The 26,132-nt window shown below is 42.5% G+C and overlaps 1 protein-coding gene across 4 annotated transcripts in view; it reads right to left on the bottom strand.

Annotated features, from left to right (window-relative positions):
* LOC103812707 (sodium channel protein type 5 subunit alpha-like) overlaps nucleotides 1-26,132 on the bottom strand; it is a 172,024-nt gene that overhangs the window by 102,400 nt on the left and 43,492 nt on the right. For 3 of the 4 annotated variants that reach the window (XM_030235037.2, XM_030235031.2, XM_050971420.1), the window contains exons 8-12: nucleotides 18,224-18,365; nucleotides 16,378-16,575; nucleotides 12,420-12,593; nucleotides 9,608-10,009; nucleotides 965-1,097 (exon numbers count right to left, since the gene is read on the bottom strand). In XM_030235037.2, the coding sequence (XP_030090897.2) occupies nucleotides 965-1,097; nucleotides 9,608-10,009; nucleotides 12,420-12,593; nucleotides 16,378-16,575; nucleotides 18,224-18,365 (1,049 nt within the window). Of the gene's footprint in view, nucleotides 1-964; nucleotides 1,098-1,508; nucleotides 1,615-5,905; nucleotides 5,911-9,607; nucleotides 10,010-12,419; nucleotides 12,594-16,377; nucleotides 16,576-18,223; nucleotides 18,366-26,132 lie in introns of all 4 variants that reach the window. The other variant, XM_050971419.1, reaches the window with a different exon arrangement.

The following is a 26,132-nucleotide window of genomic DNA, read 5'->3' as shown; positions in this document are numbered from 1 at the left end:
TTATTTCCCTATTAAGAACACAGCTCTTTACTCATTCAAACAGAAATATTTCTTCTGGCCACAATACTGCTGAATATAACCATGGGGAGGGTAAAAAACTGAGGAAGAGGAAGGGCTTTGTGGTTTCACACTGGGCAGTGTCCAGGTCTTGTCTGTAAGGTGAGTCCCTATCCATCAGTCACACAGAGAATTAGGCTGCAGGAGAACCCACAATTTCCCTTGCTACTGTGCTCTTGACTGACATTTTTCTGTGCTCTTCTTAGGTGCTACCTCCTCCTTCATCTCTGCTTGCAGTGTAGGAGACATGAGAAATTGTAGGAAGCCCTTTCATGCCACAAGTCAAAAGATTGGGGGTGTGGGGGTCTTACTCTGAGTTGTCTTGCTGTCAATAAATTTGCAAGAGGAAAATGCAAAGTTCCTGCATATGGAAACCCAGAGGGGGAAAATCCTCTTGCACCTCATGAGAAGAGCAGTGGAAGAATGATTGAGAAGTATTTGTGTGGTTAAATCATCCTTTGAGCATCCTCAAATTTCGTGGTGGGACTCAAACACACACCACGCTGCAGTGTTCCTGTTGTGAGAGACTTAGAGACTTTGAGACTTTCCTCCCCCACAATTTGGAGTTCTGCACATGCCAGGCTTTCCATCATCCCCAGAGAGATGAGACACCAGCACATGCATGGTCAGTCCCCCAAAACCAGGCTGGTGCTCTGCTACCCTGCACTCCAGTGAGCCCTGTGCACACCTAACACCACAACAGCACAAAATCTTTTATATGGCATTTTCTCTGAATTTTTACAAGTCCATAGGTGAGATAAGGACTGTGCTGCCTCTCTTATAGGGGTTGCAATAACTACCCTTAGTGCCTTCTTTCAAAACTATATCAGGGCATTTTGTGTCACTTTTTTACCCGCCTTTTGACACAGATGTGGTTTTGAGCTGGGAAACTGAGGATGTCTCTTACCTTCCAGGGCACTGGTGATGATGCTGACAGCACTCACTGCCCTCTGCCTCTGAAAGGGCTCATCTGAGTGGTCCACGGAGGGCCGGTGGGGCATCAAAAGCTGTTTCTTGCTTGCCTCATCCGAGGGGGAGGTCTGTTCAAAGGAACACACTGCATCAGCACAGTAAAACCAAGGCAGATACTGGGTAGAAATTTCAAAACTGCCTAAGCATTAATTTTGTCATCTGAAGAGTCTAAAGCTCACTGACTTCTGAGTTAAAGGCACGCTGGTGGGGCACAGCTTTTGAAAATGGCACTTTGAGCAATTTTGAAAAATTTGTTCTGCCCTTCACCTTCATGTAAACTGTGGGTGAAAATAAAGGGAGGCTTACAATGCCAGAGGAATAGCAGTGCTGCTTTCCCATGCTCTTTGCTTGTGAAAGAAGGCCTGCTTAATTACATTAATTAATCCATTATTTCTGAAATGTGTTAAGTATTTAATTATACAGCTAGAACAGGAAAAGGGTGTGGGTAACAGCTCCATTGCAGACCTCTGATATCATACCAAGCAAACTGACTCCCCAACACATGTTTTCCCTTGTTCTGAAACACTGCCAAATCTCAGGAACATATTGTCATTGTGGTGATCTTTGGTGTTATGGATTCTGAAGCTCCATAATTAGGGGAGAGATTTAGCTTCTTTTTCTCAGGAAAAAAATAAATAACCTAACCCTTGTTCTCATGTTTCTCAAGGAAAAGAATAATAAAAAAAAAAAATCTCAAAGAAATCAAATACCAGAAAAACAGAACTTCCAAACTGTCTTTGTTTAATGTCTCATTTTAAATTAGTTTTATGCTTTTTGTAGACTTGGGTTTCTGAAGCCAGACAGAAATACAGTATAGCTGAAGACACACACTGCATGAAACACTTTATATTGTCAGCTCACAGGAGCAAGATGTTAAGGCTTTTATTATTACAAGCTCCCACTTCATATAGAGAACAAATCCCACTTGGTTTACTCCTCCAGATCTCACACAGGTGGAAAGAAAAGGGTTGAGGTGCAAGAATCTGGGAAAGCCAGGTTTAACATCATTCTCTGCCACAGACCTCTTGGTTGAGACCCTCAGCTTCCCAAAATAAACGTTTAACAGCCCCTGCCCTGGTCCTCAAGCATGCAGGCTGTGAGTTCTGAGACCCTGTGTAACAAGACAGGTGTAGATAGATGGATCCTGATGGCTCTTGTGTTATAGCTCAAGGAAACAGGAAATGAGAATAAATCCCTACAAAGATGAGAACCTCAGGTTTATTCAGATATCAGAGTAGCTGCTTTAGCTTCTCCATAGACAAACGAGCAACAGGAATTAGATTCAGTCTTCTGGATCTTCTCATCACTTGGGTCTGAAATAGCCCTGACTCCTCTGATCAGCACCTGGAATGCCAACTGAGATGTGCCAAAAGCAGCAGCTCCACAGCTCTGCTGCTCATGCCCAGGGACCCAGGATTCATTCTTTTCACCATTTCTCTACCAAAAATGCTCTCCAGAAAGGCAATTCCATGAGAAAAGCAAGAAACAAAGGAGCTGAAGCTCTATGAGCTGTCTTTCTGGACTGTGACCTCTTCAGGGCAGGGGATATCCCCAGAAAAGGGCAAAGATGTTTGGCCACTGGTTGGCAATGAAAATGATAACCAGGATGCTGGTCCCAGGTCACTTCAAGTACTGCAGTTAAAAACACCAATGTCTGCAAGGCCAGAGAAGAGTGAGGACTTTGAAAGCAAGAACTTAAAACATTAGCTGGGCCAGAAAAGCAGTGATGCTCCAAAGTGGCCTTTATTTCCCCTCTAAAATGTTCTTTTAAAGATAAACTCAACAGAATCTGCTCATTGCCCACTGAGTTACTGACTAAGTCATCTCAAAGGGAAAGTTATAAACAGAAACCCTTCAAAGAGAGTCATGCACAACTAGAAAACACTCTCTTCTTGGCTTAGGAGCCAGGGAATACCAGGAATGGTGTTTCAGATGCATTAGTTTGCTTGATTTCCTTCACCTCAAACACATCCAATAAAAACCAATGAAACAACAAATGTTTTATTAATGAAGAAAGCATCTACAAAATTGCATAATCATTCACAGCAGTTTGGAATACATAACAAATACATGGTACCAAAAAGAAATAGCTAGACAGGGTGAAGAAAAACAGGAGGGAGAGAATTTTTAAAGTAGAATAAATTTAAACAAAAAAGAAAGGAAAAGCAAAAAAAAAAAAAAAAAGAGAAAAAAACCCCAAAGCACAAGTTTGCCTCTGTAAAATGAACCATGAGAAAACCTCAAATTTCAAATCTCTATGGATTATTTCAGTCTTTTTAAGCTCTAACATCTCCCCATCCTATCTCACCTAAAGCATAGGATGTACCAGTAACAAGTCATCAGACAACCTCATTCCCAAGAGTCCTTGATCTGAAAGCCACCTTTCATTCACGAGTGCAAAGTGGTAGAAACCCAAAAGAAAAACATTCACAGGTTCATTACTCCTATTTTTCAAAAATGTATTTAACTGACCCAAGCCCCTGCTCCCTGCCAGCCCCCTGGCACCAGGAACACAGCAGAGGCTTCTCCCCAGAGCCTCAGTGTGTGGCAGGCAGTGCCAGTGGGCAAAGATTTGCCAACAGAGCAGTAAATCCAGCACGGAGCCACTTTGTCACTTACTAGGAAGAATTTTTCCAGGAAAGAAAGTTTCCATCCAGGTGAATTGCTTAAAATTACTAAAGCTGCTTAAGGAAGGTCATAAGCTTTTAGCCAATGTAAAGAATAGTTATGTGTGGGTTTGGGTTTATATTATTATTATTTATTTTAGAACAGAGATGGCTGATGGTCACACAAGGAACTCGCAGCTTTTGCACTGTGAGACAGAAACAATTCCAGGAACTGGACAAGCAGGCAGCATAAAGGCTATTATCATCTCTGAGAGAACACACACAGGCACAGTTTCTCATTGTACTTATATTTCTATATAAATTAAGCATAAAATAACAGCAGTCTCCACAGTTATGCAAGGAGTGTCCCTAGGATCCAGATGAGAAATCACAATGGAGTTAAACATAGGCACCTCCAGCAGGAAAAGATTATTTCTGTTGCCCCCTGACTGACTGGAAAAGTTCTTCCTTTGGATAAGCTAAATTCTGTAGAGACAAATATACTATCCAGTAATTTCCATGTAAATGAGGATGTATAAAAGAGATATTTTCTTCTCACTGCCTACAGTTTTGAACTATGTCAAAATCATTATGTGAAGATGGGCTTAAACATAGCAGCGTTTTTAAAGACCATTTTTGGGAACCAGGACAGGTTTAATTTTCCTTGTACACTTCAACATCTTTCAAGCAAAAAAAAAAAAAAAAAAAAGTGGGCAGGCCACACCATGAGCAATGGAGCCAGTAAGGCACCATCACAAATATTTAATGAAATTGGAGGTGGCCATAATAGAGCACAGCATTAAAAAGTATCCCTCATTTTGGGGATACTTGACTGTTTAAAGAGATGCTTAAACTAAACTAAAGCAGTAAAAAATATTTGTACCAAACCAGAGGGATTTACACTTAGGATGTACAAAAGCAAAGTTTGAAATGAGCAGAAACAGAGCTGTGGTGACAACTCTGTGTGACAGCATCAGAGGGAGCTTTTATCCACATAACTTACTGGAGGATTTTTGGATGACTTATTCTGTTGACCTTTATTTCTGAACATGGAAACTGCTAACACTTTCCCTTTTCACCAGTTCTTTGCCAAAGCAAAAAGTAAAAGAGAGAAATTTTACCTCAGGGTGGTTTTAGGATCAACATGAAAACCTCAGACCAATGTGGTCAGCAAAAGCCTTTTATGCTTAGCTGAAACAAAAAGCAAGGTCTTTTTTTCTGTTTGTTTGTTTTTCTTTTTAAAATAATATCATCTAAAGATAAATTCCTAAATCTTTATTTCAGTCCCTTGATAAACAGCTTGGCCCCTCTCCAGGTGTTTTCCCTCCTGCCAATCTAGCAATGCTCAGCATTTCAAGTTTCCTAGAAAAGAAAGCCTAAGAGTGACCAAGAGGAAATTCAGGAAAGGCTCTGTGTGCAAGAGGGTGTCCCCAGGTTACTCCAGCCCCACTGTCCATCCCAAACCCATGTCACAGGCTGCCCTGCCCTGCTCCTGGACTGATGGGAAGCTCTGGTGAGGAGGTGCCCCAGGGAGAGCAAAGTAGTGGGGATCACCACCTAACAGCCAGTGCCCACTTGGAAACCACCACTCTTTCAGTCCTGCATCCATTTCTCTTCCACTTCCCACCTCTGGAACAATTGTAAAGTCAGGTTAAATTAAAAATCTAGTGATTTTCTTGGACTGTTACAGGAAAGGCTCAGTTGGATTTAGGAGGCAAGAAAGGATGGTGTTTTGTGTGTTCCTTAACCCTCTAGAAGCTCTTGAAAGCCACAGGTGAGATCATACTCAGCCTCATCAGAATCCATGGGTAAATTGAGCTGCAGGTAAGAGGTCATTAACTAAATCAAATTCTGCCCAAGCATATCAACACCCTGTGAAGGGAGGTGTTATTCTAACCTCTTAACTAAGAAACACCAAGACACAGCAGAGCAATGCAAAGACACAAACAAATACTGCAGGAAGGTGCAGAACCTTTAGGTTGTTGTGCCCTGAAGTTACTTACATAATATATAGATTTTCTCTAAATAAGGCAAAAGCCAAAACGTCATCCAGCAATCAGCAGGAGCGTAAAAATGTATCATTTTTCAAAACTCTCAGTTTCAGGTCAAGACACAAACAATTAGGACTTCTAGCATAATCACCAGGTCCTGCTTATGTCTCATTTACACTGGGCCAAATTTGATAAAATCAGCAGCTGCACCACTTGAAGAAAGCTGGTGGGAGAACAGGACAGCCCTGACTGAGTCCCCTGCATTTCCAGAAGAGTCACCAGGACTTGCCATGGGTTTCCTGGGACAAGCTCCCTGCATCCCTCACACTTGACCACCTGCAGCTCCTCCCCTCCAGGTGACGACTGCCAGACCCAGACATGATTTTGTGAAGGGTTTTTGCAGGCCACCCTTTCATATTGCATTACTTTGCTCTTCCTATGACCTCTGCAGACTCTCTGGCTGGAACCCTCATGGCACTGAACCCTCTGTGCAGCTCCCCACAAGTTCCCCAGGCTCTTTCTATCTTAAAAAAACTCCTTGTGGGAACTCTCTTGTGGCATGGGGACATCCAAAGTGTGCAGAGATGCCCAGGTCCTTGTAGAGGGTAGGATGTCCTCCTCTTGCTCAGGTACGGAAGCCCCTGGTGACTTTCAGGACTAGTTTGATGCAGATGAGCTCATGGGCAGGTGGCTGCTCAGCATGGACCATGATGATCATGGTCAGCAAACCTGATGGCCAGCAAGACTGCCCCCAGCTGATGAGACTGATGGGCTCTAGCACCATCCATTGAGATAACCTAAAATCCTCCCTTTTTCCTCAGCTGGATTTAGGAATTAGGGAGAGGAGGTGGACAGTGCAAACACACTTGGTTTCTCATGGAAACCCACTCATCCATCTGTGCCAAGCAGCCAAGGCTATCTGAAAAGCATTTGAAACTGGATTTTTTATCTTACACGCTTTTCTGCAGCCAAGTGCCAGGACGTCACTCCTCTGAGTCACCAGCCTGAACAGTGGGACAAACTGCTGCAGCCAATTCTCTCTTGGGAGAGGGCAGCTGAACTGCACAGATGATTTCATGTCAGCTCAGCTGCCACCTGCAGCCATTCCCGTGGGGAAATGACCCCTGGCTGGGACAGGAGGTAGCAGTTGCAATGACACAAAGGCATGGAAGTTGTTCATTGTGGTCCCAACCCAAACATTTTGCTGTTCAGAATGAATATTGCTGAAGCTTATCAGGCTAAAATGGTCAAAAGTGGTTAGTGACTGTGTGTGCTTTCCTGAAGAAACCTGAGGGGGATCCACTTTGGGATAATTTGTGACAGCTATGGACTAAGCCATTATTTGTGACTGAAGGCCTACAAGTTGAAAATGAAAAACCAGAGATGGTCAGATCTTGTTCGGTGTTTGTTCTGTCTTTTAAATCAGAAGTGCTCCTCCAAGCTTTCCCCAAATCAGAATTCAGTGAACTTCCCACTTAGTAGCACTCTGATGGGTGTGTGTTGTGTTCATCTGATAGTACTCAGCATCACAGAGTGACCTAAAAAAGTACATCCCCAAAAATCTAATGCTGCAAATTGTGGTTTTTTTCCAGCTCCATCTACCCAGATGTTCCATTTGCATGAGCAAAGCCAAGTTGCACCTCAGGAAGCTGCAAGTCAGGGCTTAAGCCATATTACAGTGATGCATTTTCATGGACTGGTCCTTCATTCCTTGCTCATGAAAGATACAACAGATAGCCCAAGTGGGTCCTTTTCCACCATGGGCTCACACTTGCTCAAAATAAATAACAGCAGAAGGGTCAGTGAGGTTAATGAGGCAACTGCAACGTCTTTCTTCTACCTTCCCCTAACATAGAAAGAGATTGCAAAAAGAAACCAGAGCTGCTAACAAAGAACAAATTCACCTACGAATTTTAACATGAAAAAGGTGAAAATCATCAAATGCAAAGCCAAGAAACATGCTGATTTATCTCCAAGCATGCTGAGGGCTCAGATTTGCTATTTCCTTGTGCCTGAGCCACAGCTGAGGCTGCACATTTGTACCCAGTGCTTGTGACTCCTGCAGTGAATACATCTGTACAGCAACGGGCCCCTCGCCAATTAGCCCTTAACTCCAGCTCACATTTTCTGGATAGATCAGATACCAAACCTGTTTTGCAAAAGACACAACATCCTTCACATTGCATCACTGGATGAGCATCTGTTAGTGTAGAGCCTGGGTGTTGTTTCCTAGATGGGCAGGGAACTGCCAAGTGAGCTCCCCTACCCCAGCCATTCCATTTCCAACATCCATTTATTCAAAAGGCAGGAAGACGACAAATGAAAACAAATGCCAGCAGAGCTCAGAGCCTCCCTGTCACCTCAGGACCCCATCCTGTAAAATACTGATATTTTCTGTGAAGGGTTGAGTGCTCTTGTGCTTTGCTAAGCTTTTTCTGACAGCTGGGACAGCCTCAGCAGCTTGCAGAGCTGCTTTCCTTACAGAGAAAAGGGGACATCCTCTACACATCTACTAAAGCCTTACAACTTCGGTTCAGAAGTTTTTTTTAAACAGACGCATAAATTTTCTTCCCCAGCTCCTTTAATAGACATTTTTTTTTTTCTCACAAAGCTAAATCCAGTAAAACTTCCCTATCTATAGCATTTGTTGTTTACAGAATTGTCTCAGGACTGGTCATCCTTGTCCACAGAGAGTAAAAGTGGGATTACCAAAGTCTGAAATGAAGGAAGATGTGAACATCCAAAAAAGCAGCAACAGTCTCAAAACTGTCAACAAAACAGATAATTCTCACACCAACCAGTTTCCCACATGCAGCTTGGCCCCTTCTCTCATGGGTGGTGTGAGAGTCTATTTGCAGAACTACAGGGAATGCCCAGATAGGTGTGGAAAAAAATGCAGTCCAAACCCTGAAAGGAATAAAGCTGCTTGGCTCCAGAGAAAAAAATGCTTCCCAATTTACTGATAATCTGACACCACAGCTGGGATCCATCACACTCACCTTTCTCTTTAGGAGATACCTTGGCTAATACATGTTATAATCACATTTTCTTTTTTTCCCCCTCACCAACATAACCTGGTTTTGGCACCTTGTTACTCTGAGTGGGCTTTATCTCACCTAATGTAAGACTTGCGGTTAAAGTGAACAGAAAAAAAGGCACTTCCAAGGAGAGAGATTATTCTGGTCTGGTTTTGATCCCTAAAATGAAATGAATCCTGCTCACACTGACTGTAGTAGTGACCTCCATCATTTTAAAGACTGTTAAAAATGATGAGCTTCAATGCAGATTATCTACATAAGAAAAGACCAATTCCCACTATCTCAAACTAGCAACCTGTCCAGATTGCTCTGCCTGTTTAGCAGCTATTTCCAAAAACACCATCTCATGGTGTTGCTCTGCAACAAAGATGCTGGCAATCTGCAAAAGGGCTGAAACCTGTAGATCATCTGCTCATATTTCCTGGGTGTTACTTGAACTGGATGCTGAACCCTTCTGGGAGCTACCTTTGGACTGAAGGAACAGCCCTCCTCAAGCAGCCCAAGAGAAGACCAGAGGTCAGATGCAAACAGAGACCAACCAGCAAGAGAAAACACAGTCTCAAGATGGCAAGATTCATGGAATCATTTAAAAACCATAACTTTCTATCCACCAGACAATGTCAGGTATTCAAAAGTCAAAAGAAATCAAGTTTAAAACTGTCCCTTCAAGAAAAGAAAATCTCTGTCAAACTCAAGATTTAGGTATTTGCCTCCTGACAGCTCTGAAGAGGAAATCTCACCAGAAGGCACAAACCTCCCTGATGAGGCACTAGGCACACATTTCTCTGTGAATTAACTCATTGTCTTCCCACCCTGCCTGGAATGGTGAGTCTGGGTTTCTCACCACAGACTCCACGTGATGTAAATAAATTACAGCAATCTCCAACAACATTTAGAAGGAAACGAGAGCGCGAATCACATACAAAAGTTATAAAGTACTCACCAGGTCGCCTGTCCCAGGCTTTTCCATAATAACTGGGGGGAGCAGTAACCCTGCAGGAGAAGTAGGGTCTGGGTGGAGTGCCCCGGTGCCTCCTCCTATCAGGGAAACCACACCATTGCAATCCACTGAGCTGTTCCTTTTGCCCGTCTGGGTGTAGTTGGGAGTAGTAGGGTGAGAACTATGGCTCACTTGACTTTGCACGCTTGGACGCCTCCCAGATCTTGGAATTAAGAGAGAGCCCCGGTGGCTTTCATTTTCCCCAGCGATGCTGATCTCATCATCGGCAAAATCTGTCTCGGAGCAAGTGTCTCTGCCACGGAGTCGGAAACTGAAAACGCTTCCGTGGCTCGTTCTGCGCTTCACCAAGTTTGCACTGGGACCATAACTAATGCCAAGGAGAGTCTGGAAACCCCCAGAGAGGAGAAAGGGGAAAGAGAAACAACATTTTGCAACACGTTTTTCAGAAGCCAGGAAGTTCTGGGGGAGAGCAGCAAGTTCCATTTTAAACCAAGCGCTTCAGAGAAAGAGAGACTTAATTACAGGTATTCAGGCTCCGCAAAGTTAAGAGGTTGGACAGTCATTCCTAGCCTGTAGGTATTTGTCTAACACTTGGCAATTAAAGATGTGCTGAAACAGGAAGGGTCAAGGTGGCATTCAGCTCACAGTGTGATACTTCCTTTGCTTCTACTCCCCCCCATGGGACAAGTGCCAGAGGACCTGGGAAGGCAGCACAAGGAGTGGAAGACAGGAGCAGGGAAAGGGGATCCAGCTCCAATCTACTGCATTATCACACATCTTCATAACAGCTAGGGAAGGAACAGTGCAGTGGGAGAAGAATAGATAAAGAAATAGGGCAGGAAATGAACTGCAGGGAAAATGAGAAGAAGAGGGAAGAAGAAGAAGCAGAATACGACGGAAGAAGGTGATAAAAGAAAAAGAAAAAAAAAAACCAAAAAACAAACCAAGAGCAAGAAGAGGGATATGGTTTATTAGTTTGTAAAATGATTATCTCAATGCACATGGCTGCTTAAGGGCTAGGTAACCTCAGTACACAGCAGTCTCCCTCACTTAAATATCAGCCTTGACGATCCCCTCTGACGTCAGTTAGTGAGACTGCAACTCTGCCAGAGCATCAGCAAGATGTAGCCAAGGACTAAACACACCTAAAATCTGGCAGAGCAAAAAGGATCTTCAGAAAATGTATAAGGAATTCAAGTCTATCCCTTTCTCTTCTCTCTAAAGAGGAAATTACTGGAGTAAGAGCATTTAGGCAGAACATAATTTCGAATTTATGCCTGCACAGAATTTCCAGCTTCTTCAGAACTTTCCCATGAGCCAAGTATCTATGAAGAGAGGTCAGATTGCCACAGCACCCACAAACCAGACAAATCAAATGAAGCCTGATTTCACTCTGTGCTGTAGCTTACACCACTGAGTTATGTAATGATGCTATTTAGTGACACTGGTACCTGGAGGAGTACAAAACCCAGGCTCTTTCTAACTAAAACCAACCCTTTTTGGATTGCTACCAAATTTCAGCTGGTCAGAAATCCATGCCTGGGTTTCCATGGCACAGTCATTGAGACTGATTTCTGATGGCAACACACTTCCAGCTGCTAAGATAGCATCTGAATGATGACTCAGCCTTATTCCCTCCAACCATGCCAGACACAGCCTTGCAGAGAAGATTTACTATAAGCTTTGAAATGTGTCTCCCATGCTTCTCATGCATATGACATCCAGGGGCGAAAAGTGAAAACAAGGAATGCTAATCTGAGAAATAAACTGAAAATGCACAGCCCCAGTCCACGGTGCTTCTGGCACGTGGTGTCCTGAAACCCATCCAGAATGAAGCTAAAGAGCAATTCTGGGTTTAGAAAAGGTGCAATTTTTTACACAACCCTCTTGACCAATGAGACAGCAACACAAACAATCGGATTAAAAAATGCATATCATCTACAGAAATCCAGCTCTGGGTAAATTTTGTGAGCTGGGGAGTCATTAATTGGTCACATTTACTTACACCACTTACGTGTTTTTTATGAGCTTTTTATGGCTGCCAAGTATCCCTAAATTCAATGACAACAAAATAGAAAAGGACTTAGCCCATTACATGGCTCTTCAAAACAACAAAACAAACTGATTTAAACTTTGCCCTCAGTTAAACAAAGACAAATTATCTGGAGCTATTTATGATCCCTTGATACATACAGCATGGGCAGATTCACATTCATGCATGTCAGGAACATTTACATAAAACTTTATTAAATAACACTGTCACTCTGTTTTTCTTCCCTGCAATAGAAAGTAGAAACAAGTGCCACGAAGTTTTGACTTGGAGGCAACTAGCAAAAGAATATAAAAATGTTAATAATGTCTTTGTATAATATTTAAAAAGCCCTCAGAGACAAGTTTCCTCCTTTTCTCCTCCTCTCTTTTATTTTTGAGCCTTGCAGGTTTCCACTAAGATTTTTTTTATCTCTAGTAGGGATAGGATAGATATAATCAGATGAATGAAAGAAAATAAACTAGATCAAGGGTTATCTTGAGGCAAAAAAAAAAAAAGGAAATAAATTGAAAAAAACAGGTTTATAAAAATGTTTAATGGGATTCATTTAAAAAAATAAAGTGGTAATATGTTTCCTTCCACTGTTCTAGCACAGACTGTATGCTGTATCTGCCATGTTAATATCAGTTAAGATATTAAATACCAGTTTCTTCTAAAAGTTTCAGTTTAAATTGCCTTGCTCAGAACCTGGCCTGTCAAGGAAAGTACAGTGTGGAACAAGTGATGTTTCAGATCATGGCTTACCATCCTCCTTTGGCCATCATCATAGTCACACTTGGGATTCCTTTGGTCTTCCCCATACTCGTCTGCCCCCAAAGATTTCTTTTTCTTTCTCTTATTTCTTCTTTCTTTTGCACTTTTAGGTGACATTTCCAATGAGCTGAGTGACATTGAATCAATTCCTTTAGCTGCTAGTGCCTAAATCAGAAGATTGTAGAAAGCATAAATATTGTTATTTCAGCATTTCAGTGAAAACTACCACAGCTCAGAAATTATTTTTCATTTTAAATTTTAAGGGTGTATAGGAGAGAGATTAAAAATTTCTGGAGATAAGTAATCATAAAACTTAGGAATGGCTGCATAAAAGGATGGTTTTTATGTGGAGCTCCCACACAAGACTGTTTGACACATCATGAAGGAACAGCCTGTGTGCACACGCCGTGCACACATCTCTGGGCAGGCAAAAAAAATCTCAAGCTGGGGAACCTCAGATTAAAGCCCCCCTGGACCTCAGCCCCTTGAAGGGCTGGACAGGAGGGCAGCCCAGGTGGCTGCTGGAATTTTCCCTCCCCTGCACAGAGGGATGCCAGGAGCAGCAGGCAGCTCAGCTGGCACCTTTCTGTGAACACTTATCCCAATCACAGCGCAGGCAGCTGCGACCAGAGATGCAAAGAAAGAGCCATGGGCTTAACTGGAGATAAGGTGGCCTTTGCTGTGCCATGTGCTTCCATGCTGTGCTGGCTATCTGCTGGGATCTCTGCAGGAGCAGGCTGATAACACACCAGCTGCTGGGAGCCCTGCAGAAGCCCAGTTCCAAAGCCTGAGCACCAAAACCACAGCCCTGGGAGCAAATGAGCAGCCAGGAGGAAGGATCAATAGGAGCTGGGGGAACTGGGGCCCTGTCCCCAGCACAGGCAGGAGGAATGAGGGGACTCTGGGCACAAGGGTTTGGAGGGGCTGGAGAACCAGTGGTGGCCACATAAGTGGCCTTGAGACCAGCCCTGTGCAGAGCCCCCAGCTGAAACACCTGAAGAGAGTGAATTGTTAAAAAAAGCCTCTCCTGGTTCCCCAGAACAGGAGAAACAGATGAATCCTCAGTGCTATTGTCTGTAAGCCACTAGAATCAAACAGGCAATCATCTCTCCACTGCAAAATACTCCCTTCCTCCCACAGGCATCAGTCCAAGGAAAGTGAAGGCACTTAACAGCCGTGTAAAGAATCAATCATGTATTTCAAGGAGTAGCAGTAGCTCTATCAAGCTGAGAGCACAACAAAACTTAATTCCTGTGGGAAATATCTTTCATAAGCAAGCTGCTTAGAGCAGAGAGGAGGAGGGCTCAGACACTGGTCTAGGTTGTTTTGGTTGGTTTGTTGGGTTTTTTTTTTTTTTTTTGAGTCAATTGATTTAATTGCTATGCTGAAGTGCTTTCTCTTCATAAAGATTTGGCAAGTCTTTTGGTGTTAAGCTCAGATTTAGGAATGTGTTAGACCAATTGTATAAATTGACTGATAGTCCCCAAGCAGGTCTAACAATTATATTTCTACTCCCTTTGTATTGCACATTATAAAAGCTGGCCTGAACAGTTTTGGTTTTCCCTTTTGATTGCTGTCATATTTTGCTGATCTAGAAAATATTGCAGGTTGTGCTACTAAGCATGCTGCACTCATACTGCAAAATAACCTAATTTTTAGTTTCTTATAATGTTCTTACTCATTGCTTGAATTGTTTCTGCGCTCAATACCTCTCTCAGATGCTGAAAAAGGATTTAGACTGAATTGTTCCTCATGGCATGGAGGATCACAGAATCACAGCACAGCTTGTGTTGGAAGGGAGCTTAGAGTCCATCCAACCCCCCTGCCATGGGCAGGGACACCTTCCCAGCTTCCTCAGTCCAGCCTGGGCTTGAGGATGTCCCCATGTCCTGCCACACAAACCTGCTCTGTTTGGGTTCCTGTGGCTGCACCATGTCCTGCTCCTCAGGCACTGCAACAACTCCAGGGGCAGAAAGGCTGTGTGGGACCAGGCATACCTGGCAAGGACATGTGATGGCTGAAGGATGGGAGCTTAGATAACATGAGCCCTGATATGAGGATTATGCAAAAGAGAGCTCTTGAGGGAAGAACTTAGTGGTACAGTGAGAAAGTCAAAACCAAGATCTTGATGGAGGTTTGGAGAATCAGATTGAAACTGAGTAGCTCTGACTGGGGGGAGAGATCTCAGCAGGACATCTGAAAGCTCCATGGTGCAGCCACCCAATTCCTTTTCCTGAGCCTCTCCTTCCAAATGTCTACTTTGAGATGCCAGGAGTTGATTTGCAGAATTACTGGACTTCATTAGTGAACACCATGGACCCAAATCACTCCACTCCTGAACCTCCTTCCCATAAAACTAGGATAATACTCCAGGAATATTGCAAATACAAAGGAACATTTTTGAAGCATATGGAGTCTGAGCAGTGGCAAGGGGCCCTGAAAAACCTTGGAGGATATTAGTCACTTCCTCTTCCAAGCAGGCTTTGACTGCCTGAGCTGGGAAGTCTGCTCCAGCTGCCCTAAGGCAACAGAACAAATGATGAGAAAGCAAAGAGCTGCTCTCGAGTCATGTACTGCCCACCCTTTCCACTGAACAGGGCACAGGGAAGATGAGAAATGGTTGGCTGAAGAAAAGAATCTATTATAAAGCATATAAACAAATGGGAAAAATTCAGATTTTCAGGGACAACTTTGTTTTTTGACACATTATGCTTTCTGGGCTTAATGTTCCTTTTCTTTGTGTACACACAGGCTTAATTGAAATCAAAGCCTTCAAAATGAAATTCTTAAATATCTTTAATTATAGCTGGGGCTACCAAAGTTGACTGTTATTAGGAAGAGCTCAGCTGGAGTCAATACACATGAAAATTTGTACAAAATAGGTACGAGCTGGAGCTCAGCTTGTTCCCTTAGGTTATGGCAGAGTTACTCTGTTCAAAGTGGCTGTATATGGACTAAATTGCATTTACCTATTACTTAAACTATCAAAGAGGATCTTTAAAAGGACTTAAATGATTCATAAGCCACTACTAGCACTTTGTCAAGAGTGAATTACATTTTCTATTTTCTTTCCAAGGATTTAAATGGGCTTTGGATTAGGCCCTGAAGCCATATGTACCCAAAAGAAAATTATGTATATTAGTTTATATTGTGTTTCAAGGATTTATTTCTCTGAACTACAGTGCTACGTGTTATTTCAGACTAATTTTCTTATTGTCTTCTTGTTCACAGCACCTAAAATGTTCTCTTCTGCTGTTTAATAAAAGCTTTCTACCCCACACAAACCACATGCAAATTAAACACTGTTATTAAGGCTATAAGGCGACATCCACCACTTGGCCTCCCTGGTTTGTTTAAATTTATGACATAACATTAAATCCATACCCTTTGCATAATTTGTAGATCTTAACCTTGGTCTGCCTGTTTACTTTTCCAGGAATGAAGCTGTATGTGCTTCAAAGAGGTTAATCTACACCTTTACCTTCTTTTTTAAACAATTGGATATTTACAGCAGGTGGAGCAAGACAGTGAGGCAAACAATGTGTGCTAAAGGGGTGGTGGAAGGAGGTTCAGCTGGGGCTCTGGCTGAGCTACCCACACAGCTGGATTGTGCTCAAATGTAGATGTAGTTTTACCATCATTAAAACATCTCACATGCCAAACTATATTAATTTTCTCTGCTGGCATATGTGGCATGGTTAAACCAGTACACTTCTGGATATGTAAACCCCAAATGGCCCCACTACTAACAGGGAGAACCATAATTTTTCTTTCACAAAAAAAAAAAAAAAAAAATACAATAACTTTGTCCAGTACAATAAGTATTAAAGTGCTTTCAAGCAAACTCTTACTTTGGTTGTCACACAAATGTAAAATAAAGAGGATGTAAATCTCAAGGTTACATTTGTTCAAGTCACCCAAGGCTAATCATGTCACAGAGTTCACTGACCTCCTGCTCTTTCTTCAACATCTCCATGGCTTCCCGAAACTTTCTTTCCTTCTCCTCTGTTTCAGCAATAGTGGCTTGGTTCTGCTCCTCATATGCCATGGCCACAACAGCCAGAATCAGGTTGACCAGGTAAAATGAGCCCAGAAAGATGACCAGCATGAAAAAAAGCATGTATATCTTCCCAGCAGATCTGAGAGTCTGTACGTGCAAAAGTAAAATTAACACTGCTTTACTGTGTTTTTAAAAAGAAAAAAAAATAAAGAAAAGAAGGAGTTTCTTTTAAAATTAATTTATAATATAATTGAGTTCACCCTTTGCTAAATAGTTCAAACAGAAAGCCTTTGATGAGAAATGACAACCACATACAGGGAAATAATCTCCTCACCAATAAATTTTTATACCTTAATCAAAAATTGTGTGTCTTGCAGTGAATTAATTTCTAACAGAATAATGCTTTCAATGCTTTCCTCCTGTATCAAATATCTCTGCTGGTTTTCTTTCAGAATAGATATTAGAGTCAGTTGCAGTGAAAAATCCCCCCACAGTTCAATCTGGTTTTGTCTAGTGTGTAGAAACCATCCAAGTGAGATTTGTGTTGGATTCCTTCCGATGTGTACAACCCAGGACGTTCTTCAGAGAGAAAAATACATGTTTAGGGTGCAACTCAACCAAATATCATTGAGACATCTGCGTGAGGACAAGAAAAACCAAACCTTGGGCTCTGTTGAATGTATCCCCTGGTTCTTCACCAGATTTATTGGCATAACTGGAATTTAGGGGGACAGCTTATGTGTAACAGATATGTCCCATGCTCAGAGAGTTGATACTACTGACAGAAAACACTGTGTGATAGTATAAGGTCAAATAATGAAGTGGAGTGATGTTCATCCTTATTTGCCATGACAGTTTCTGTCTTCCAGAGTTGTACACGTAGCTCTTTGCCAAGCAAGTGAATACAGCTGTTTAAAGAATCTTCTGTTTCATTGTTTCACATTTTCCTGAAGTGAAATTGCATAACTGGCTGTATGTGAAGCTGAAATCCCCCAAATCTTCAGCAATGTTTACCTCAGTACCTTCAGAGTGGTTCTGTCAAAGTTATCCCCTGGTTTCCATAGGATCACCTTCCAGTTTTGGCAGGTTTGAGATGCAGCAGCAAATCACCAGTGGCTTCATGGACAGAGAATGTAATTCAGGACCAAACTGGCAGATGTAGTTCTTTGGTGTTTGCACACATTTCTGGAAATGCATGCTGAAATGAGCATTTACTCAGAGACCACCTTGCATGTGACTGTGAGTTGAGTCTGGACCTGTTTGTGCCCCTGTCTGTCAGGTGTCCATGATGAAGAGCTTGCAGCAGAGAGAACTGAGATACATCGTGTAGTTTTGCCATATTCTCAATTTGTGTTCATCACTACTCCTTGCAAAACTACATATGACAAGAACACAGGTCCTTCTCTGGCCTTTTCTTGGGCTGGACTCAAAATATTAACTTGTGTTACACCATCCACCAAAAAATCACCAAGTGGTGATGTGGTGATCTTTCTTGAGTGGTAAACTTCATTTAGACTCAGGTGAATGAGGGTCTTTCTCTCAGTACCACTTTTTCTCACTTTCCTCAAACACCCAGCCTAATGTCTTCAGACATCATCCCTCTTAAGAAAATTAATTCATTATTAGAACTGATTGTTCTTCTCCAGAACATCTGACTATCCTTCTCTAGAACATACACAAAGTACAGTTTACCTAATAGCCAGCAATTCTTTCTTGTCTTTAACTGCTGTATATGCCACTGTAACAAGATGATGTCTTTATTTTTATTTTTAACAGTAATAAAATGGCCTCATACCTGTTGGTAAAGACGTTCCCAGTAATCTTGAGTCATAAGACGGAACAAGGAGAGAAAGGCCCAGCCAAAAGTATCAAAGCTTGTGTAACCATGGTCAGGATTTTCCCCAGCCTTCAGACATATATATCCCTCAGGGCATGTGCTGCAAAACATCAAATACATCTGTGAGATGCATCTTAGATGGCTCCAACATGGAGAAACTGATTTCCAGGGAAACATATCCAATGCCCTTGGTTAAGAGCACAGGTAAGCTTCTTCACTGTGTAAAACCACAGGAAACAGGTGATGCTCCTTCACAATATCCAAGGTCTTGGCAACCTTATTTTTTCTTTGAAAGGATAAACATGAAAATAAAAACCATAGCATGAACTGCAAGGGCCAATAATCACCTAGCATTTTACAAATTTTGAATAGATTTTGGAATCAGGTGCTTATATATGATTTCTCTTGGCACTTATTCCTAATTAAGAATCAAAACCCTGGTGTCTCCTGTTACAGTAGCAGGTAACACTGGGATGGTGAACCTGCTCTTCTGGTTACACAGTCTGACACTGGCTGGGCACCACCAGCCTGTGCTATTGGAGCACCTTCCTGACTGCTTCCTCTGCCTGACCTCACTCACCCCCCAAAAGGATTAAATGTTTAATCTAAGAAACCCAGCCCTTTGTTCCACTCACCGCCACCGTCTGGGGTCATGACATTTTTTCTATTTCTGCCAGGAAATGCTTTCCTTGTGTGTCTTGTGGATTACTGTATTAAATGGCATGCAGATAGCATGAATCTCACTGGCTCTCATTAACCTTTGAGGCTCTTTACAAGTAATTTTCAAGCCCCATATGCCAGAAGAGATAAAAAGTGCTCTCAGTGGTACTGTGTAAGCACTGAACTGCATCATCAAGTGAAACACAAGGTGGAAGATACCCTGGGTTGTTCCAGCCTCTCTCTCAGAACAGATTAGTCCAAAATCCCCACAGCTCTTGCACATCAGAAGCCACTCTCCACAAAATAAGGTATGACCCATTAGAAACTGAAGACATAGAAATATTCAAAGGCTTTCTTCTGCATGTATCCTAGGGAGAGAGTATGAGACCAAGTGCCCTGGAGCCTCATGGTATTTGGGAATTTTTTAGGAGAGAACCATCTGATATCTGGAGAAGCAGATCTCAGCAGAATGTGCAGTTATACCCTGTTCTAATCCTTCAGACAGAGATGAACCTGGTACAATTCCCTGCAAATTCCAGCTGCCACAACTGGGGATGGCTGGAACATGAGGGATTTTGGACACATCACCAGTCACGTAGATTGGATAGCTTTAAACTCCATTTTCTCCCAGAAAAATACCTTAGAGTTTCTCAATCACTGCTACTTTCTTACCAAAGCAGAATACTGCCAGAAATTGAAATGCAATGCAGAAATACAAATAAAGCAAATTAATTTTTAAGATTCCAAAAGAAAAAAACAATTGATCCCCGAGAAAGCAGAGTGTGTGTCAATGTGAAAGCCAGTGTTCTTTTTCTTTAAAAACTATAATTTTTATACACATATAAAATGAATTTTACAGCACAGGATAACAACCTCTATTGCATGTCAAAATGAGAATATGTTTTTATACAAATCTATGTTGTCTGCCACCACCATTAGACATTCAACAGCACTTTTAGAATCTTAATTTAATATCAGTAGTGAATCACACATTTTAAAGTAAGTCTGCTTTGAATGCTGATAAAAGGAGTGCTGAAGCATTGCAAAATGTGTGCAGATCCTTGTTTACAGTAGTTTTCAGAAAAAGCAATAAAAAATGAACAGCTGATGTTTAGTGAATTAAATGTTACACACAAGTGGGGGTATAATAAGTGATTCTGTCACCTTAGGTAGAGCCAAGTTAGTTTACACCAGTTGAGAATTCAGATAATAATTATATCTCACAAAGAAAGAAAAATAATCACTCCTAATTTTTTCCCTGCCAGTCTAGAAATGCCTCCTTCTAGATCCTTCCTACTTTGACTACCTTTTTTTTCTAATAAGAGCCACATTCAAATAAAAAACCACAGTAAGATCACTGAGTTAGAAGATAATAAAATGCAGAAATCTTGTATTTTTCCCCTTAAAATATACAGATGCACAATGAATGTCCCTTGTATACCCATGTCCATGAATTTTCACTAAACCTCCTCTCTCCCAAAGGCAGCATCTGCTGTCACTCTGCTGCAGGGATGTGAGATTTCTGCCTCTGATCTGCTGCAGCAAAGAGCCTTCATTGCCCATGATGTGCCACTCAGCTGCTCAGGAGCTCTGAGAAATGGATTCTCCAGGCTCCTGAGAAGGAAATTCCCTTTGCTGGCTTCAAGATATCGTGTCTACACAAGACATGAACATTTCTGTAAGGCTGATTATTTCTGCCATGGGAAAATGACTTCGCTCACACACTGGGTGTGGTTGGAAACTTTGGGATCATGGCCAAAGGTGCAGAATCCTTTCCTTAATCTCTCCCTAAAGAGAAATCCTGATTGGTCTCGTTGTCTTATTTTAACATTATTACAAATGGCTAAACAACCCAATGAAGCTGAGAGAAACTTTGCTGGTGGTTACTTTAAAGGTGGACTTCAGCCTAGGCAGGACAGTCATTTGGAAATCAGGCTTCTTCTAGAAAAAGTTACCTGAAATCTTAGGCAAAATGGAAATTTTGCCATTAATATAAATTATTGAGAAGGGTGAGATTTTCCTCTGAATCTCAATTAGTAGGGAGAATTTTCTCTTAATCTCTTCACCCTTTTGAACAAGAGCCTGGGAGAAAGGAGTTATTAGGAGCATTGGGATGAATTTTCATAGGAATTTCTGAGCATGTATTAGAGGATAAAAAGTCACTCAGGTTCACTGCCAATGTTGCTTTCTAGGGAAGCTTTTGATGAAGAATAATTTTCAAGCAAATGCTCAAAGCACTTTGCTTGAGAATCTGTAGGGCATAGAGATGCAACCCCTCTGACTGTGAAAGTGAGCAGTAGTACCTCAGAGGAGTATTTTCTGTTCAGAAAACAATTAGTATTATACACATATAATGCAACTTTAAAATTTTTAGTTCTGTCCTTATGGGTCATTTTTCACTGTCTGACCCCACAGTGAATGGTTTAACCCCAGCTGGCAGCCAGACCCCAGAGAGCTGCTCACTCAGCCCAGCCCCAGTGGGATGGGGGACAAAATTGGATGAGTAACAGTGAAAAATCTCATGTGCTGAGATAAAGACAGCTTAATAGGGCAGAAAAGGAAGACAATATTAACAATATGAATAATTACAATAATAAAAGAATTGAACTATAGAAAGGATGCTCAGGGCAAATGCTCAGCCCTTGCTGACCACTGCCCAGCCAGTCCCCAAGCAGTGTCCTTACAACAGTGTCCCCCAGCCAGCTTTCCCCCACTGCTTCTATAGTGATTGTATGGAATATCCCTCTGGCCAGCTGGGCTCAGCTGTGTCCCCTCCCAGCTCCTTGTGCCCCCCCAGCCTCCTCACTGGCAGAGCTGAGAAGTCTTTCACTTAGTAGAAGCACTTCTTAGCAACAACTGAAAACATCGGTGTGTTACCAACATCACTCTCATCCTAAATCCAAAACACAGCACTGTAGCAGCCATGAGGAACAAAATTAACTCCATCCCAGCTGAAACCTAGAAAACACACTTCTCTAATATTTTTTTCTGCTTTAAGAGCATTCAAACGAGGTGCTGCAGCATGAAAAGCATGAACCCCAGCCCAAAAATGCTGTTAATGTAAGCTTACACCCTTATTATGGCAACCAGACCCTTGAGACAGAATTTCCTACTTGTCAACTCCTTATTCCTACTCACCCTCTTTCGTGGCCAACAGAGAGATAACCCACAGGGTATGGGAACGTGTTAAAAACACTGAGAGGAAAACAAAATGCTGCTTCCCAGAAAAACACTACAGAAATTTAGGTGTAAGGCTCTCACATGAGAATATTATTCTGTAACTGACACCATTTCCTCTGAGGATTTTTTTAAGGAGCCTCAAGATTTTACTGAACCTTCCTCCATGTATGACATTAAGCTTACCCTCTGAATTTTTTTAGCAAACTCTTCAGCTTCTTTTACCTCAGGGAAGCATTTGAGAGGTTTGTACTCTCCTCTGATGCACAGGGATGGGCAACAAAAACAAGCTACATAACTATACCATCCTCCACAGGAGTGTCACAGGATGCTGTTCAATTGATCACAATAAAATTAGTGTCATTGATTCAGAAAAGTTAAAAGCAGCAGCCTACCTACCTATCCATCAGGCTGTAATCACCACTGCAAGCTGGCATTGGTACAGGAAATTAAAGGACATAAGAAACAGCTTTGGTTTAAATAACACAGGCTGGGAATGCCAGAGAGCTGTAGCTGAGGGGCATAATTACAAAATGCTCTGTCTCAAGAGTTTAATCTAGGCAAGCCAAGCAACCTGCTGATCCAGGCTGCAGTGGCCAATAGGGCTGGGCAATAAAGGAAGATTTGTAAAACATCCATGCAGTGGATTGTAGCATCCAGAGCCTGAAAATACAGGGAGGGTTTTCCTTGTGCTACCAGGAGCCAACATCAGTGACAGCTGTGAGGAGGGGGCTGCACTTTCCTTGGGTTCAGGTTGCAAAGGGACACTCTGGCTTGCTCAGTACAGGAGCAGTGAAGCACATACCACAGACACAGCAAAAATCTAACAAAGCAAACCCCTATTTTGGTAAGAGTCCCTTGGTGTTCCTGCTTAGGTCATACCCTAAGCCCAAGAATGTAGAAATCAAGCTGAAAAGTTTGTAGCTGATGTCTTTGACATGTGGATAATTCCTGGGAATGGGAATCGCCCTGGTGGTTGAAAATGGAACCCCCAAGGTGGGGATTGGCAGCCTTTGAAGGACAGACAATGCCCATGGCCTCCAGGGCTGGCTGATGTGCACAGTAGAGTCTTCCTCAACCTCCCTCACCCTGCTAAAGTCCACAGACCACAAAAGAGAGGTTTAGATTTCCTTTAGACCACAGACCTGAGTACTTTTCCCTGCACTTTCCATATTTTCTCCTTTCCCTGGCCTCTGAGGGAGGAGACAGCAGCCAAAATAGAAGATCATACTGTGGCCTAGAGATCCTTAGCCTAACATTTGCTCTTACCCAAAAAATTGAAACTACCCATTCTAAAACAGGAAAATATTTCAAAAAATGAATGTTGGAAGGGTAACTGGGCATGTAGGAGAAAGGGGCCAAAAGCCAGCAGCACTTCAGCCAAAGTCATTGATGTCAGTGGGTGCTTGATGTGCTTGATAGTCACAGGTTTTTCCTTTCCCTGCTCTTTCTTGTTTTGTAATATTAAAGACTAATCATGATTAGAGTGTCTGATTTACCATTCCCCACTAGTTACCATCTAAAAGCCAAAATCTGACTTGCAGTGCTGTTCTTTGTCTTGGATAGGTCCGACCAGGAGCTCCCAGCAGCTCTCACTCCAAGCATCCAAATGGACAGAGAGAATTTGAAAGACATTTTTAAAAGCAAGGGAAGGGGTGCCAATTGTCTGAAATGACAGAAGTGCAAGCAAATTAAACCATGTGCTGCAGGGAAAAGGAAAAAAAAATGGGATGATGACAAAGAAGATGCTCAGAGTAAAGAGCAACATCAACCAAGAGTTGAAACTGGAGGAGAAAAGAGAAGGAGGTGCCCATGAGCAGGCTTGCTCACAGGCTCAGAGCACCCACCGACCTGTGCATGCTGCTGACAGGAGCCCAGGAAAGGTTCAGCCTCCCCCACTGGCTGCTGGCTGAGGCAGATGGAGAAGCCGTGGGCTCAGCCCCGTGTGCTCCACGCGAGCGCACAGGGGAGTGACTCCCTTTCCTGCAGCCTGCCTCCCTCAGGCTCCACACTGCTGCCAGGCAAGCAAGATCTTATTTCTTCTGACTCAATCCAGTGGCCAGACACCGGAGCTTCTGTCTGACCCACCAAACAAAATGTAGGGCAATAATTTATCATCATAAACATAATAGTGGATTACTGCCTAATGAAGGCTGTAGCCTCTAGTAAGTCTGCTCCTCTCATGTGGCTGATGAGCTTATTACAGCTTTGACTAAGAGGTAATATTACCCCTCCTTAAGAATTGAGTGGCTTTGGATTTAATCCCTACTGCTGCTGTTTGACCAGAGACATGATCTTCCAAATACACCACTGATTCCTAGGAATGGGGACTGGTATTATTGCTCCTGAACCTGTATCATTCCTCAAGTCATGCCCATGGCCCCTGTAGCACCTTCGAGGTGTCACACTTGCTTTCTGTTTGTTGAGGTTTTCTCACCATGAGCAGACCATTCTCACTCCCCTGTCATTGTACCCAGCTCAGAGTAAATGGAAAAGCTTATGTGATTTACATCAGGATCTAGGTAAATACATTTAAGGTGTGCTGCATAGCCTGAAGGTTTGAAACAAATTCACTAGTATTGCTTGATAATCTGAGATGTAATTACCTTTTTAGCTCTAGTTGTTTAAGCAACACAGTTATTGCCAAAATACCCTTGCTTTGGTGACATTTGAAGAGGACACATTTGGAAATTGTGTTCCCTTCTTCACTCAAGCAGCCTTTACAGCCTGTCCCACCTGTGAGCCCAGCTGAACCTCACCAGGCTGCATTTGGCGAGGGCAATGCACACACCAATCCCATTAGGCACATGCCAAATTTCCCAGTTTCCCATTTCTTGGAATGGAACCATTCCTGCAGCAAGTTAAACACTGGCAGACTATGACCTGCCTGACAAAGCTGGGTAGTCCTGACAGGACTTGCCACCAGATCTTTCTGAACTGAAGATTTTCTCTCTTCTCCAAAAGTTACTTCTTGTTTCTATTGTGTTCCTTGTAAGCACAAAACAAATTCTTGCAGCACATCAAGGGGGGAAATGCAGTCAGATAAACAAAATGAAAAGCAACAAAAAAGTTCTTTCTGATTAAATGAAGAAAATTCAAATGTCAGGTATTGCTGTTGCTCCTCAGGAGTGTCTATGTGGAACACCTCTGCCCCACTCATCCACAGACTGCACCTCTGAAATGCCAAACTTCCAAGTCAAAAGAGCTCTTCTCACCCTATTTGTCCAGCATCCAACACAATATGGCCTGAATCTAGGGCCTTCTTATACAAAACAATTAATAACAACAACAATAACAACAGCAATAATAATAATATAACAACAACACAGTTGTAAGTAGAGGCAACTTAGAGCTGCAATGGTCCTAATTGCCAGCAGCAGAGTAACAGACTCAGCTGTGTGCACCTTGCCCTGGTGCAGCTCCCTAGTTTCTGGTGCAGCTGGGGCTGTGTTGCTGGATGCTGTTTGACATATTCTGGATCTCTGACATTTTTCCAGGCTCTCCCCTGCCAAGTTCTGGGTGAGAGCTGCAGTAGCACTGGTGGAAGCAGCCGATAGCAGCTCTCCTCCTCAGCACGGAGCATGTTTCTTCTCTACCCTTCAGGGGTGTGATAAGCCTTTACAAGGGGCTTTAATTCACTGCCTGGAGGGTGCATAAAGGCAAAGGAATGTTACTACAGCTCAGGGAGATCAAAGTGCTGCATCGCTGTACGCGTAATGAGAGCCCAGACAGGAGGGTGATGGGGAGAAACTGCCACAAAAACTCTGCTTTTGGTGCTCATGGAGACCATGAAAACAGGCATCTGCTGCAATTTCACATGGGGGTATTAATTACCTTAGTAAAATGCCACAACACAGAGGAAAACAAATGTTTGTTTTGGGTTTTTTTTTTTCCTGATAATGCCTTAGAAAGAGTTCGGACTGACACAAAGACTTTGAGGAGCACTAGAACACATGGTCATTCCTTCATCCCTTATATGCAATGAGCTCAGTGACAGAATTCACCAAACCACAGAGAATCTTGCCCCACA

This window comes from Serinus canaria, chromosome 2 (genome assembly GCF_022539315.1).
Source record: "Serinus canaria isolate serCan28SL12 chromosome 2, serCan2020, whole genome shotgun sequence".
Classification (NCBI taxonomy): Eukaryota; Metazoa; Chordata; class Aves; order Passeriformes; family Fringillidae; genus Serinus; species Serinus canaria.
The sequence above is the reverse complement of the archived record's forward strand: the minus strand, read 5'-3'. Positions and strand labels throughout refer to the sequence as shown.